This window comes from Xyrauchen texanus, chromosome 13 (assembly GCF_025860055.1).
Source record: "Xyrauchen texanus isolate HMW12.3.18 chromosome 13, RBS_HiC_50CHRs, whole genome shotgun sequence".
Taxonomy (NCBI): Eukaryota; Metazoa; Chordata; class Actinopteri; order Cypriniformes; family Catostomidae; genus Xyrauchen; species Xyrauchen texanus.
The window spans coordinates 23,125,401-23,142,700 of NC_068288.1; the positions used below are offsets into that span (position 1 = coordinate 23,125,401).

The 17,300-nt window shown below is 37.9% G+C and overlaps 1 protein-coding gene across 6 annotated transcripts in view; it reads right to left on the bottom strand.

Annotated features, from left to right (window-relative positions):
* LOC127654057 (ecotropic viral integration site 5 protein homolog) overlaps positions 1–17,300 on the bottom strand; it is a 72,801-nt gene that overhangs the window by 3,617 nt on the left and 51,884 nt on the right. For all 6 annotated transcript variants that reach the window (XM_052141009.1, XM_052141012.1, XM_052141011.1 and 3 more), the window contains one exon: positions 9,081–9,176. In XM_052141009.1, the coding sequence (XP_051996969.1) occupies positions 9,081–9,176 (96 nt within the window). The remainder of the gene's footprint in view (positions 1–9,080; positions 9,177–17,300) is intronic.

Here is a 17,300-nt window from a genome sequence, read left to right on the forward strand (position 1 = left end):
ATTAAAATGTAATGCCTAACAAATCATGCGCTACAGTAAAAGTGTTTTCAGATAGCATTGTGTGAGAAAGAGGGTGAAAAGTAAGTGTTCATGAACTGACAATCTATATAATCTATAATGACAAATTTACTCATGATTGGTGTGAAAGTGAATAAAAATAATTGTTATAGTGCCTCTAGTGTTTATTTCACCAGGGAACTGCTGTGATATGTACAAAGAGCCATATAAAACTTATCTGGCAAAAATGTAATTATCTAGTAACCTGATTCTATGTGATCAGGTTGGCTATTTTAGACCTCTTAAGCCTTCCCCTAAACCTAACAACTTGAATAAAGACTATAATACAAATAAAATCAACCTACTATTTCCATGAATTCAATAGTCATGGTTTTAATAAGGATTCGGAAACATTTGTACGTCTCTAAAGTTGTTCATACATAAAGTGATACGTTTTAGATGCTGTCAATGGGTCAACATTGTACATTTTAGAGTCTATGCAATCCTAAGTAAATGCAGGTATGTTGGAACCACACATTTTAAGGAAAACCTACAAATTAGCACAAGATCACATGGAATAATCATAACACAGGGAAACTTTCTCCACAATGATAGGGAGGGTAAAAGCTGCAAAACACATGCACATTCAGTGGGATGATTGGGCCAAAATGAGTAGGACATCAAAAGACGAAGACCTGCTAATCTGTAAAATTTAGTTTACGCACACACACGGTAAGTAATAAGTCAGCAGGCTATTTCGATAAGAGGTCTATCATGCATCACATATTATAATTTAATGTTCCAAGCTCATTAAATTATAATAAATGTCCATTCTCAAGAAAAAAGAAAGAAAAGAAAGTATTTGTGTGAAATGTGGCTTTGAACAGAGAAACCTGCTCTGTCGTACAACACACAGTTGATGGAGATGCATACGCGCTTACCTGAAACATTCTGCCTCAGAAAGACAGACATGTGGGGAGAAATGTATATATGGGTATTTGAGTGTAACCACAACTAAAACATTCTGGTTTGTAACCGTTCCACAAAATATGTAATTCCATTGTATTTTATTCTAACAAGCATTTTTACATTTTTTATTTTGTCATTGAAATGCAGAGCACTCATAAGATGGGTGATGTGGGGCTACTGAAAGAAAAAAGCAAACAAGCAGGAAGCCAGCACCAAAATGGCAGTGAGGACACGAGTATGACAAGTCATGGCTTTATGATGTTGAGAGATTAGCTCAAGTATGGTTTTGCTTGGTGCAAATGTGGCTGATTGAAACCTCTCGCTGTTTAGCAACTACGTGATTTAAATAGCAACCAGATACGAGACTTCCGTCTCTTTCTTTTAAGGTTATGACTAAGCCAACGCTTTGACACTTGAGCATGGCTGATCTTTTAAGGAAAACGTGAAAATCTTTAGAATCATTATTAGTACTAAGATGTTTCATTTTTTTTGTTAACAATTTTTATTGATTCCATACAGCAACTTAAATAAACATAACAGAAAATGTGGAATCAAATTATAACACTTCCCCACCAAATAATCCCCCCACCCGACATAAACACACACCCCAGTGGTCAAAAGTTAAATTGGCAATGACAAACAAACGTATACTTCCAAAAAAAGGTAGTACACACACATTTAAAAATATTCATTACTCTCCACTGCTCCTCCCTGAGAGTCTTCTAAGGAGGCTAAATAGCAGGCCCATTTTATATTAAATAGACCTAGGTTGCCCAGCCTTCTTTACGACATTTCCTCAAATGCCGCTACCCTGCCCATTTCCATGCACCACTCTTGCGGTTAGGGTGCTCCAGCCAACTTACAACCCCTAAGAATAACCTGTCTGCCTATCATAACACTGGCCAGAACCCAATGTTTTATGTGTTTATTCCCTATATTGATGACCGCCCCATCACCTAAAATACAGAGTCTGGGGCAAAATGAAATTTGAGTGCCCACTACATCACACATAATACTATGAACCCTTAACCAAAACACACCACCAAAAAACATGGGTTGTGTCCCATCTTCTGATTGGCATTGCCAGCAGGTGGGTGTGCCTTTCAGACCAAGCCTATACAATCTAGAGGGGGTCCAATAGAATCGATGTAAAATATTAAATTCCATAAGGCATTCATTTTCATCTCTATATGTAGACTTGATGTTTATTAGAATCCTAGCCCACACTCCCTCCTCCAATACCAAGTTTAAATATTTCTCCCATAATCTTGTGAGAAACCAAAGCGCCGTCCCCCAGACTCTGAATTAGCAGGGAGTAATACACTGATGCCTCATGACCTTTTCCAAAAGCAGTTATCACCACTCCCAGAGTATCTGCCGCTTTAGGGGGGTGTATGCTACTCCCAAAAATAGAACAGAGCAGGTGGCGCAGTTGTAAATACCTAAAGAACCAAGACCTGGGAATCCCAAAATGTTGAACAATATTTTCAATGGCTCTCAACACTCCACTCTCATATAGGTCACAGATCATATTAACCTCCCTCAGAATCCACTCTGTCCAGTAGAAAGGGGACTTATTAATACATAATTTTGGGTTCAGCCATGTGCTCGAGGCTACATTTAAATAAGTGTCTGAATTAAACACACTGGACACCTTTGTCAATACCGAGAGCAAATGCGAGATAACAGGGTGTGATTTAACTTCTCCGGTTAGTTTGATAGAAAGGCTTTGTAATGGCGAAATAGGGGCAGGAACTTCCTGTTCAATACAAATCCAGGGAGGGGTTCTCTCAGGTGGGAGTAACCAATGAGCCTGAGACCAAATGCATGAGAATAAAATGAAATCTTGGGTAGGCCGCCACCACCCCTGGAAAATCATCCTCCTTTCTTATCGTGACTGCTAATGGTTCCAGGGCAAGACAGAATAATAAGGGGGAAAGAGAGCAAACCTGCCGGATGCCCTTATCCAGAGTACAATAATCTGAAATTAATCCATTCATTTGAACCGCCGCTACCCGGTGTCTATAAAATAACTTAATCCACCCAATAAAAGTATTCACGAACCCGTACATTTCCAAAATCTTAAAAAAAAATCCCATTCTACCATTTCAAACGCCTTTTTGTCTTCAAGTGAGATGGCAGCGACTGGAGTCTTATCGTTCTCCACTGCCCACATGACATTAAGGAAATGCCTAATGTTATCAGAAGAGTTACAGCCCGAATAAAACACACCTTATCTATATGTATAAGAGGTGTTGTAACTTTACTTAATCGGTTAGCCAACATTTTTGACAATATTTTAACGTCCAGCTGGATCAGGGAGATTGGATGGTAACTCTTACACTCGCTGGATACATCATATAATTAAACAAGACGAACTTTATATCAATATATGAATCAAACTCACTCAGAATGCCGACACGGATTTCCTCACTGGATCTTTGTCCTTTTTAAGAATCTGACTGATCCAGGCTTTTATTACTTTCCATAATCCAAGGAAATAATAAAGAACGTTAACTTAACTGTACTATTATTCAATTGGTCCTCGCTCTAATTCCACAACCACAAACATACAAATCAGTCTTGTTCGCAAAGAGTTTGTGGCTACAGACAGGATTCATGCTACTGCATGATTGTGTATGAAGCGAAACCTGACAGGTTTTAAGAGGTAGAGCTGTCTGGCTGCACTCTGTTGATAGGGATTTAGATGGCAGAAAAGACAAAATTTAGTAGAAAGTAGTTTGACCACAAACCACGATCTTATTGTTGGCAGTATTAGGGAGGAGGTGAAAATCAGACTACATCCTCCCCTCTGTGTAAATTTTCTGTTCTGTCAAATTCAGTTAAGAACACTTACCATGTAGTATTATGTTAACAAAACTACTAATGGATAAATAAATGTTTCAGTGACATTTGGCTATACTTGATTGCTCATACGTCAACTAGTGGGGATGTTTAAACTGGTTGCAGCAAACTACATTAAGGAATACTAGTCATCAGTCAGTGCATTTACATGCACTTTTAAAAATTAGATTTCAATAAGACTAAAGCAATATGTCATGTAATTTGCCATTCAGTCCGACTGAAATCACACTAACCTGTAAAGTCGAACTAACAGACCCAGATGATGCGACTGCAGCTATGCATTGTCCAACATGTATTCACCTTAATTAGACAACAACAAGTCTTGCCATTGTACACATGCATGCTCCGAAAAACAAGTGATGCTTGACTAGGGTTGCCATTGCAAACCGTATTGTTCAAAATCGAATCGTCCTGCATTTAAGGGAACATAATTGTTTTTCATGTTAAATCACACACGGGACACAGTTTGTCCCACATTTCAGCAAAAAAATATAATATTGAGGGCATTATACTTATTTCCTACCATTGTGATTCCTGTCTTGTAAGAACCTTTACCTTGCAATTAATCAAAACTTTATATTGCATATGTCTGTAATAGAGAATCTGCCAAATGACAGTAAGAAAAACTGCAGCACTTTTAATACAAAAGTACAATACGGGTTTTGTTAAAAAAATTATTCACTTAATGTACTAAAACAACCAGGGAGTCAAACCAGGGACTTGCTGTTCAGTTGTAATCCAAGGAGAAATATTATTATATATAAGCATTTTCCTGCACATTATTTTGTACAACACTTTAAGGCCTTTGCAAACCTTTTGCAAATTTTTGCATCAATTTCTCGCCACTATACACATTTTGATTCGAAGCAATGGATTCCTCTGAAGCCTTAGAGTGAAAATTCATGCAACAACAATGCCCTGATCAATAAAATATGAACATTGGATCACGTGTCAGGAGTCGCTGCATTTACCAAAGCAAGCGCAACTGGTGACTCTGGTGACATTTGAGGGCAAACGGTTTTGACAACCGGCATTAAACGCTGAAGAAACTCAAGGAAGAAATCCCAAACCAGCAGTGAGGACATGCATTTTATTTGCATCAAATGTCTTAAAAGCTGGGAAAAAAATTCTTATATGGGTTCTCTTAATTTGTAAATGATATTGCTACGTCACTGCCTTACATCCCCTTTAAAAAAAACTCTCTGATCTTGTGTGGACTGTCTTCATAATGTATTCCATACTGCTGCATTTTTTTGCCTTTGTATTTAATCTTATCCAAGTTCTCTCATCTCTCTAATGTGCTATATACTGCAGAAACTTAAAAGTCTCTTAAGTGAGGTTTTTATGCCAAATATGAATCATATTAATAGTATTGCTGACTTGAAGTGCACTCTGTATTAATGTCTTTGTATCAAAATGTCTTTGTATACCAAAAACGTGGTGGTGTCCCCAAAAATTTATGTAATCTTAATTGTTGTGCTATCATTTACAGTCACTGACAGCAGTTAAGATTTAAAGTATCTAATTCTAGGTCAGACTGGTTGGGATTTTAGTTCTATAGTGTGCATTATATATACTCTTGGAGTGTTTAAATGTTGTCACATTTAATTCGTAACATGCAGGGTTTTGAACAAAAGTATAACACAAGACGATGTACATGGCAATAAGAAACAAATAAGAAAACATTTGTTTTCACAGTCATTATGACTGTGCATTATACAATAATTTTAAACAAATGTACTTAACACAGGTATATACAGTATGTGTGGCAGTGGCATATAATCACTCTTGTTCCAAATGTTAACATGTTTTAACAACTAATATTATTTTTTCTACACTTGATTGTTTCACATCACCCCTCAGACTGTGTATACACGATAATTCTGTCAGTCAAATCGTCCAGCAGGTAAACAGAAATAGTTTGTGAAAGTGTCTCGAATGTTCATAATCGCTGCTACAGTTGGTAGAGAAATACGTTTTTTCAATCTGCTCCCTAGAGCTCTTGGGTGCTTGATATTATTATTTGGAGTGGTGGTGTAGTGGTCTAAGCACATAACTGGTAAGCAGAAGGATGCTGGTTCGAGCCCCACAGCCACCACCATTGTGTCCTTGAGCAAAGCACTTAACTCCAGGTTGCTCCAGGGGGATTGTCCCTGTAATAAGTGCTCTGTAAGTCGCTTTGGATAAAAGCGTCTGCCAAATGCATAAATGTAAACGTAAATGTTCTATGAACACAATAATCATAAGCTTCAAAGTTAAATAAAAAGTATCAGGCCTTATTAGCAAATACTTATGCAGGATGGGAATTTTTGTTTTCTTCTGCTTACCTTAAAATGCATACTGAAAGACACAAGCAGACAAGCGCTTGCATCATCACAAGGCTCGTTCAAAAAAGAGGGATCAGTGCCTTGTAGAGGTAATGATAGAACATCATTGGTAACTATGGTTTAACAAAATACCATGGTTAAACTATAGTTACTGTAGAGAAACCATAGTAAATTTTTGTCGGAATAAACAAAACAGAAGTTTGATAATGTTCTATTTAGGCTCACAAATGTAAAATACAAATAAAAATAATGACTTTAATTATGACAATTTTTTTTATTTTAAATTACCCATTTTATCCCAAAATCAATTTAATAGAAGTATCAGTATCGACGATATTGGACTTGATTTATTATTGGTATCGGATCTAAAATAAAATAATTGGCATCACCCGTGATCATCGCTAGTGCGTATCTTGGTTGTTTTGCAAACTTGTCAAGTGGTTCTTCTCATCAGCCACAAGTGGAGGGCGGACCAGCTTAAAAGCTTTTCAAGATGTCAAGCCCTCTACTCAATAATTCCACAGCAACTATTAAAGACATGGCAGGGTTTGAAATGTATCTCTACTACATAAGTAGCAAAACAACACTTTTAAAACAATCCCTTAGACTTGGCCAACAACCCAATTAACACATCAGCCACAAAAATGACATCACCTAGCGACATCAAGAGTTGACACAGGTGTCGATAAGAGGTAAACCCTACTAAGAGTGAACCCATGCAAAGCAGTTCAGCCCTAAAGGCATCCATGATTGTGAATCTATGACTTGACTTCTTTATTTGTGACCCTGCCCTGCAGGGCTATGTTCTCAGAGAAGGGGTGACACATCTGGAAACCTAGTGAAGGCAATTAAGGGAATCTTGTGTGTCCCATTTTCATCTGCATATGAATTACACAGAGGTGGCGATATTAAACATCTTAAAAATCCACATGGTATCTCACTGGATTTGAACACCTCTTCATTGGTGAAAAAAGTTCTGCAATGCTTTTAACTTTTTGAAGAATCTTAACAAGCAACCAAATCTTTGCTAGTTCCTCTTAAGCCACCTTCACACGCTAGCGTCATCGTGCGACGAAACTACACAATCCCATTAATTTTCATTGAGAGCACAGCGACTTCTGGCGACACGAGCTGTCATGACCATTGGCGACAGAGATCGGCATGGGGAGCGAGAATACAAGTTGAGAAAATTTCAACTTTATTGAAATTGATGAGCAACTACCAATGAGAGAGCAGACAGATAAACTCATGTCACCAGGCAGTGAATTTGATACTGGAGTCAAGAGCACGCAAGATGGATTAGTAAAATTGTCTGTAACCAAATACATGGATATGGGCTAATAAAATTATGCATGGAAATCCGTGTCGGCATTCTGAGTGAGTTTGATTCATATATTGATATAAAGTTTGTCTTGTTTAATGATATGATGTATTAAGAACTGATGCAGGTTATATAAAATGCTCTCCCCTGCAGAATGTGCATTTCTATAAGCTAAAGAACTGATTCCTTGTCCAATTAGAATAATATCTTAGTTTTATTGGCAGTATAATCTGTAATCAGCATTTCAAACACTACTATTGCCAGTTATCCTGTGCACCAATAAAGTTAGAACGGCAGAAGCAGTAGGAACTCCCACCAGCTAGACAGATCACAAGGTCTAGCGACACCAAGCGAAAAGGCTGGCCGCGGTGTGAACGGGGCTTTACTGTGGCCTCTTTGCCCCAATGGCCTAATAGAGAAGGCTATGGAGACTTCAAGCTAAATCAACCAGATGTACCCACTTTATTTGGATTTTTTATTTTTATTTGTCTGTTCGAATGTCACTACTGTATGCATCTTGTTTGAATGTGTAGAGCAGTTCAAATATTGTTATTGATATTCCAAATGGTGACCAGAGCACATTTGATGAAGCTTATCTTAAAACAGATCCAGCTGCTTAAACCAATTGTATGCCTTCAGAAGACTTGGAATATGACACACAAGTCTCATGGGCAACTTTTATGATACTTTTGCATTCTTTTTGATGTTTGAAAGCAGACTCACTATCCATTGACATTGTATTGAAGAGAGGAATCTGGACATTCTTCAAAATTTCTCTGAAGAAGATATAAAGTCATATGAGTTTTGAATGACATGATGGTGAGCAAATTATAACAAAAGTGTATTATTCCTTTAAAACTTAGGGTCAACAGAACAGATTTTTGGGGTGGTTATGGCACCACCTCAAGAGTATTGATATAGTGCTAAAGACTGTAACAGGCGTGTGCGGGCAAACTGAAGTGCAGGAAGAGGCTATGTGCAGGGCGTAGTTAACACATTAAAAAGCCTGTGAAATAAACTAACAAATCATTTCAAAGTACTCACAAAGTTTGTGAAAAGATCAAAAACATACATCAGGCAGGAAAAGGAGCACCTCATGGGTGGGTAAAACATAAGCTACTAAGCTAACTTTGATACAAAAGATAGCAATTCTTCAAGGTGTGTGCAAAATACATATCAATATTGTTAAAATGCTAACATTGTTAAAGTTGCACCAAGTAATTTTTCCACTTATAAAAGTTTTAAACGTAAAGAAATGAATAATGCTTTAGACAAATTTATATTAAAATGCTAAAAAAAGCTCAAAATTAGGACGTAGGCATACAACATATAAACAGATAGTTCCTGAATTTTTGAATCATAAAATTAATCATGAAAAAGTGTTTTAATGTACTGACACTCAGTTTCTGGGGGTAGGGGCCTTGGGAGTCAAAATGGTTGAGAATCAGTTAGTGCACCTTTAAACATGCTCTTTTTAAAGATTGAGAATGTACCGTAGTAGTGCATACATACAAACGAACATACAAACCAATAGACTAGAACACAATGCTTTGAAGTAATACTGAAAAAGACTGTCTTATATATAAACACATGGACTTTACCTCATGTTTAAGATCTGCTATCTGGTCTTTAAGGTCTCGGATGTACTGACTGGAGTCTGTGTTGTTTAGTTGGCCTTGGACCTTCCCTTCCTCTTTCTGGGAGAAACAAATAAAAATAATTCATGATTATTTTATCTTATAAAAGGTAGATTTTTAAAGAATTATTGACTATAAAGTATATGCAAGCAACCTAAAATGGATAACCAGTTGGGAGCAGGATTGTGGTGTTTTCAGACCGGAGGTTGTGCTAGAAAAAAATCTTTATCTGTCACTCAAAATTACCATTGTGGTCCATTTATATCCATCATTCTTGTTTTCATTTCATACGTACTGGGGCTACATTCAGGAATGTAGTATACATGATAATGAGAGTGGATATATAATATATTTTGACTCCCCAAGCGAGTGTGGTAAAACCAAGGAGTTCTAGGATGAACGTTCTACCTGTCAATCAGCCGATGCTCTAAAATGAAATTTTAAATTAAAAGTTTATGGATCTTCTTTAGTATCTGATATCAACAAAGTGTAACAGATGAAAAACACATATCTTAAGCTCAGTAACAATTAAATAACTGAGAATTCTGCTCTAAATGTAATGTTTGCATTTAGATTCAATGCAATATAAGTGTCTGAATCTTTTTGTTCTTAACCTTTTTTGGGCTTTATTATCATGCAGTAATGATTGATGTATGCAGTCATGAATTCAGAGATCCTCTCTGATCTCCCAAACATAATTGGCCAAAAGAGACGCACGCATATTACAGGTACAGCATGGCACCTGTCAACTTGCTATGGGATCGCCTGAAACGCCTCTTTAATAGCAGGAAATTAACAGGACACACACACAGAGCACGAGCAGTAGTCAAAACTAATGCACTTGGTTAAAATGGTTGTCTTGTGTGTTGTGTGTAAATGACAGAGAATCTTCAGTTAACGTATGCATGGACCGCATGCAAGGCTATTAATGCTTTTGTGTTTTTCACTGCTGCTAAATGCCTTGGGGGATCAAACATGTGGTGTTGAACAGACGTGTGTGCATGGCACACCACATAGCTTGTTTACCCTCCACATTCACACCTGTTAAAGAGGGAATCAAAACACATGCACTACAAACATTGGGAAAGAGCCGTTTCCCTTTGTAGCAGTGCAGTTATGGCAAGCCACACGGGACAGAGTAAGGAGTAGAAAAAGGGGAAGAGGTGAAGAGAGGTGTGTGTTATAGAGTTATAACAAAGTGAGATCAACACATGTACACACACCTTAAAAACAGCAAAGGGTGTTTTCAATTCCTGTGGTCTGTGCTATGCTGTGCATGCGGTCCTCTGATAGGCCGAGGATGGGGATGTGAAGGATCTAAAATGCGTTCTTCCAAGAATCTGTGTTTTCTTGAGGTTTCTCCCCCACCCTTACAGTGTTGTGATAAGGGAAAGGCAGTTAGCTGACTTCCTTACACTTAGCTGCATGAAATCAGCAGGTGGCAGGCAACAGCTAGGGACGTCAAACATCTGAGTAATGGCTTCCTCATTACAGTACCCCCAGTAAAACTTCATGGGGTAGCTGATGAGAACCCATAAAGCTACGAGTATCACTTTAATCTTAAAAATGCAGATTGTAAAATATATATATATATATATATAAAGGAATAATGAAAAACATAATTTAATCCTTCCATGACAATATATTGAAATGGGAGTAAAAAATAATATTAAGCAAGAGTAGGGGATATCTATGTGAATACATGATTCATTACCACAGTTTCTTTGGTCAAAAAATTTCAGTTAACATACAAAATGTTTTTCTTCAGATAAACAGCATAACCGTTTTACACAAAAAGCAGAACAGAACTGAGCCACAATGACTCTATCAAATCTTGATGCTGATGTACTTAAAAAAAAAGTATTAAAAGTTGAACTTTCTACCGGATCCTGAGGAAGATTCAGCTTCGTTAAACTGAGCAATTCTTATCTGATCGAACAAACATTATTGTGACATTACTCTTGTTTATCATTTAAATACAATATGCAACACTTATAAAAATGTGTGAACTTTGCAGCTCAGATATAGACAAGAAATGCAGTCAGAACAAAAACCTTCAACAGAAAAGCGTCCCAACTTGTTAAGATGTTAAGAACATCTTTGTTGTTCTAAATCTGGTTGGCATGGCAACAAACACTATGGTGTTGCTGGTGTTTGTCATTTAAAATGTTCTCACTATATGTCATTGTTCATCACCACAGCAAGGATTACAATACTACTGAGATTTTGCATCTTGCACTTTCTTTATTCACTTTTATGCATGTATCGAACAAACACATGCAAAGCCAAATCTCTCTGTTACAATCTATCATGTGCAGTAAAGCGAAATTTGAGCTTTGATTATAGCTCAGTGTGTTTCTCAGCCTGATAGGAAGTGGTTTCTCATCTGGTAATGAAGATAGCTAAGCTGTGGTCACATGGACCATGCAAGCAGCCATTTCAACCTTGAGCACAGCTAGGTGTTAAAAAATGTAAAAAAAAATCCCACTTCACTCTGTCTTAGTTAAGCAAGAGATCATAACAATAAGGAGCACCACAAAGGCTTTGCGTTTCTTTTTGAAGACCGCTTCAAAACTTCATTCAGTCTTACCTGCATGTCAGTCACAAAAACTATTAAAAGACTGACAACGTTGTGTGGGTGTTCTGAAAGGTGTCTATCTCCTGTATGCTGGGGAGTCAGGTTAGTGTGTTGGTGTTTGGTGTCAGACAGACCTGTAGGTTCACTTTATGGTGGATCTTTCCAGTGACAATAAAACCAAACTCAGGTGACTCATAGAGAGGCCAGAGAAATAAAGCCGTGTTGACATCATAGGTGTTAAATGTTCCAGCGATGGGTCATGTCACGTTATGAGTGGGTGAAAGGTGAGCGAATAACTGATAATTGAGGATGATGATCAAATTCTATGTTTGATAATGTATTAAAACAAATGGTCCCACTACCAAGGTTGGGGAAATGTACGAGTAGGAGCAACAGTGTAATTACAGATGTAATTACATGCAGCTACTGTAAACAGTCAGCAAGTACATTGCAATACCATCCACAATACTGTAAGTACATTTGATCAAATGCTTAATTGTTTTACATAAGTACACAGTAGTTAAAGACACTTCATTTAAAGTGGGTCCAACTATAGCAAAAAAATAAAAACAAGTTTTCCTCAGGTGGATTCATACAGTAAGTATTCATGGCCTATGGATAAAGTGCAGAGAACAATGGTCGGTTTCTCTTATTCGCTCTCCTCTTCACCGAATTGTGCCTAAAAGTCAATTAAAGTTTGGCAAGCCAGATCAGTTGCCCACAGCCCTCAGGGTAAAAACCATGTAGGCAGCCAAAACCACAGAACCACAGCTAAGATCTGCACATGCCTGGGAGGAGTGTGCACATCTAATCTGATATATAGCAAACTGATTTCAAAGATACTCCAAATTTGCACCACCTTATAGTGAACTACAAAATTATCTGATAAAATGTCAGGGAACACAGCAGGACACCAGAGAGGACACAAACTATCCAACAACACTGCATTTCATAGACATGTATATGCTTGCTCTGAAGAGAAAAGCTTTTATACAGAAATGAATATACTTGTATAAAGGTGAGATTTAGTTTCGAATGCAAAAAACCTGACTTATATCCGTCTCAGGAAGGAAAGCCGCACACCTCACACTGATATAAAATGCCACTGATGACATACTGAGCTAATCTGTAAAATAATTTCTGTCTTCCTGCAAGGGAAACACAGCATTTATTTTCAGACAGCAGCATTTCCTCCAAACAGATCACACACACACATATCTCACTTCTCACTTCCATCCAGTAAATCTTACTAATATAATCATTCCTTCAAATCAGAACAGACATGCAGCATTTTAAATCACAGCTGAAACACATTTATGGCTGTATTTACTGTAATGGTTAAGCTGCAGGATTTTCATGTAAATTAGTTGAAATTTACAGTAAATAACATGATGCATAATTTTTTTCTACAGGACTTTTAAAAAAACATACCGGTACTATTTGTTGAATGGTTTATAATAAGGAAGGATTTTTTTTGTGTCATTCTAGTACTTGTACAGGGTTTGGGTCCATCACTTCCAAAAAGACTTGCTGACAACATTTAAAGGGTCAAGAAACCCCAAAACACATTTTTTTAGATGTTAACAGATATGTACAATGATGGGAAATTACTGTATTTTTCTGTTTTATTGAGCCATTTTGTTCTTCTAGTTTTCCAACGTGACAAATACGAGGTGTATGTGCAAACTCTTGAGCTATGATCGGTAGCACAGTACACAGATTCTGAGCGTTTCTCCACAATATTCATGAGAGGAAACGCTTCCATCCAATTACAGCGCTGTCTCATGCATGAGCTCACATTACAGCGGATAATTCTACCTCATGGACATAAGAGCTGTTCCTGGCAGGAGTGAAACTTCAACAGCACTCAATGAACAGACATGAGTGGAATTTGCGTTTACACTAAACAATGCAATGAGATCGAAATCACTCGTCAGAATGGACCACAGTCCACACCGGACTGGAGCGAGCATTTCTTGGCTGTAGTTCTGCTACTCGGGCTCCAAACATGATGTTTATGAGGGTAGGCTGTTGTTTAGACGGAGTGCTGATTCCATAGTTTCTTCTCTGTGCATCAGATCATAAACAGGATAACACTACGGCTTGTTCAAAAACAAAAGACAATGATGAAAACTCAAGTCATGTCAGCTCTTTTTTGAACCCTGTATATTTTCCAGGACTTTGTCTGTCAACAAACCCTAAAATGACTGTAAAAGAGACAAATTAAACTACTTTACAGCTCAAATAATACACAAGTTTAAACAGAAGAATGAATGCAAGTGATTATATTCAATTATAGGCTTCACATTTCTGTTTAAACCCTCCAAAAATTGCCCAAATTGACTTTCACTGTTCCCATTCACTTCCTTTGTAACTGCCTCACTGTGACCTTGATTTCCGCAAATGCTGTCGATTGAGCTTAACTTGTATTGAACACGGAACATTAATTTAAAGGTGTAATATGTATGTATTTATGTATGTATATTACATATCATGATATGTTATCGGAGATTTAGAAAACATACAAAGTTCAAATACTAGCTTCTACGAAAACAATGCTACAGCCAGTATATTCTACTTTTAAATGTCCATTGGCTGGAATTTCTGTTTGTGTTTTGGCCTGTGTGATCCCGCCCACTGCCCTTTTCCCAATAGTATTTCGACACCTCGGGTTGCCAGATTTGAAACAAGTTAACGGGCAAACACAGCGCGCTGCAGCCATGGAAGCCAGCAATACATCTGGCTAACATTGACAGAGTTATAAAATCAAATCCACATGAGCTGGTTTATAATTTGCAAACAATAAAACATTGCAAACTTATACATTAGCTGATCAACTTACAGTGTAAGTCTCGTTGCTTGCCATTGTCAGTTTGCTCATTCCTGTTGCGTGTCTTAAACCTGGCAACCCGCTTGAGCTTCCAGTCTGGGGAGGAGTGGGCAAGGGAGACAATATAATACTCTCCAATATTTTGAATTTGGACTGCAGTACCCATTTTAAACGCATGATGTGAATGTTACATATTGCTCCTTAAAGCACTGTGGCAAGAGTTTTTAAAAACAATGTGTCTTTAAAGATTAATTGATCTGTTTACATTTATTTTATGTGCTTTACTGAATGCAATTTTTGTCTTAAGAAAAAGAGGGATGAGTCTAAACTATTTTCTGTGGTAATCAACATTATGCTACAAATGCTGTCAATAGAGTTTCCCTTGCAGCAAACCAGAAACACTTCTTGTAAGAATAAATATCTATGAATTAACTCTCAAAGCACTGCTGGTTTTTATGGTAATGTCTGTTCTGAGTGCTGTTCTTACTTCATTCTCAAAAGTCTTCTTTTTTTCTTTATGCAAATATTTTTTACAGGTTTGCAAACTGTTCTATAGTCTTCACTCTTCACACTTTTGTCACAGGATTGATATACAGCGTGTTTTGAACACACACGTTTGACCCCCTCCAGTCAATTCCCTCCCACATTTTACATATTTTCACACCTTTTTTTAACTAGGGGGGTTTCATGAAACTTTAAAAACATTTCTAAGTCTTGCCATGATTTTAATCACACTATAGAAAAGAGTGAAGCTTTTTACATATAGGCAGAAGCGCACCATTTTTAATTAAGTGCATCAGGCCAGTTCGGATATCATAAAAAATCAGACAGACTTGTGCTGAAATATTTCACACAAGAACTAAACTATGTTGGCATCAGAGAGAAAACTATGACAACAGTAGAACATCAATGGAATACATACAATGAATATTCTAGGAAATTTGAGAAAAAAGGGCAAAATCGCAAGGCGTATAATAAACAGCAGAGAGACTGTGCTGGCTGGATTGAAATTAATATAGACTGTGCTGTATTGGGCTGTGGAGAGACAGTGTTCGGCTGGATTGAAATTAATATAGACTGTGCTGTATTGGGCTATGGAGAGACTGTGCTTAGCTGGATTGAAATTAATATAGGCTGTGCTGTATTGGGCTGTGGAGAGACAGTGTTCTGCTGGATTGAAATGAATATAGACTGTGCTGTATTGGGCTGTGGAGAGACAGTGTTCGGCTGGATTGAAATGAATATAGACTGTGCTGTATTGGGCTGTGGAGAGACAGTGTTCGGCTGGATTGAAATTAATATAGACTGTGCTGTATTGGGCTGTGGAGAGACTGTGCTTAGCTGGATTGAAATTAATATAGGCTGTGCTGTATTGGGCTGTGGAGAGACAGTGTTCTGCTGGATTGAAATTAATATAGACTGTGCTGTATTGGGCTGTGGAGAGACAGTGTTCGGCTGGATTGAAATTAATATAGACTGTGCTGTATTGGGCTGTGGAGAGACTGTGCTTAGCTGGATTGAAATTAATATAGGCTGTGCTGTATTGGGCTGTGGAGAGACAGTGTTCTGCTGGATTGAAATTAATATAGACTGTGCTGTATTGGGCTGTGGAGAGACTGTGCTTAGCTGGATTGAAATGAATATAGACTGTGCTGTATTGGGCTGTGGAGAGACTGTGCTTAGCTGGATTGAAATGAATATAGACTGTGCTGTATTGGGCTGTGGAGAGACTGTGCTTAGCTGGATTGAAATTAATATAGACTGTGCTGTATTGGGCTGTGGAGAGACTGTGCTCAGCTAGATTGAAATGAATATAGACTGTGCTGTATTGGGCTGTGGAGAGACTGTGCTTAGCTGGATTGAAATGAATATAGACTGTGCTGTATTGGGCTGTGGAGAGACTGTGCTTAGCTGGATTGAAATTAATATAGACTGTGCTGTATTGGGCTGTGGAGAGACTGTGCTCAGCTAGATTGAAATGAATATAGACTGTGCTGTATTGGGCTGTGGAGAGACTGTGTTTAGCTGGATTGAAATGAATATAGACTGTGCTGTATTGGGCTGTGGAGAGACTGTGCTCGGCTGGATTGAAATGAATATAGACTGTGCTGTATTGGGCTGTGGAGAGACTGTGCTCAGCTGGATTGAAATGAATATAGACTGTGCTGTATTGGGCTGTGGAGTGACTGTGCTCAGCTGGATTGAAATGAATATAGACTGTGCTGTATTGGGCTGTGGAGAGACTGTGCTTAGCTGGATTGAAATGAATATAGACTGTGCTGTATTGGGCTGTGGAGAGACTGTGCTCAGCTGGATTGAAATGAATATAGACTGTGCTGTATTGGGCTGTGGAGAGACTGTGCTTAGCTGGATTGAAATGAATATAGACTGTGCTGTATTGGGCTGTGGATAGACTGTGCTCGGCTGGATTGAAATGAATATAGACTGCTGTATTGGGCTGTGGAGAGAGTGTGCTCGGCTGGATTGGAATCTTAAGCCGGCATCACACTAGATGATTTTTCCAGTGATTTATAGGTGTGAACGTCATTTACATAATCACCAGCCAGGCAAAGGAAGCATCTGCCAGAGGGAGGTCATTAATTATGACAGTTGGAACTCACTGCAGAGTTATTGGTTCCAGCAACAGAAAAAGTATCCAGCATGACAGAAAAAATCTTTTGTCACCAGAAGAGCTTCTTTTTTCCTGAAAATCTGACAAGATGATCTGATCAAGTTGATCTGAATGTTTTCATCTGCAATCGCAATCTGCTGTAAA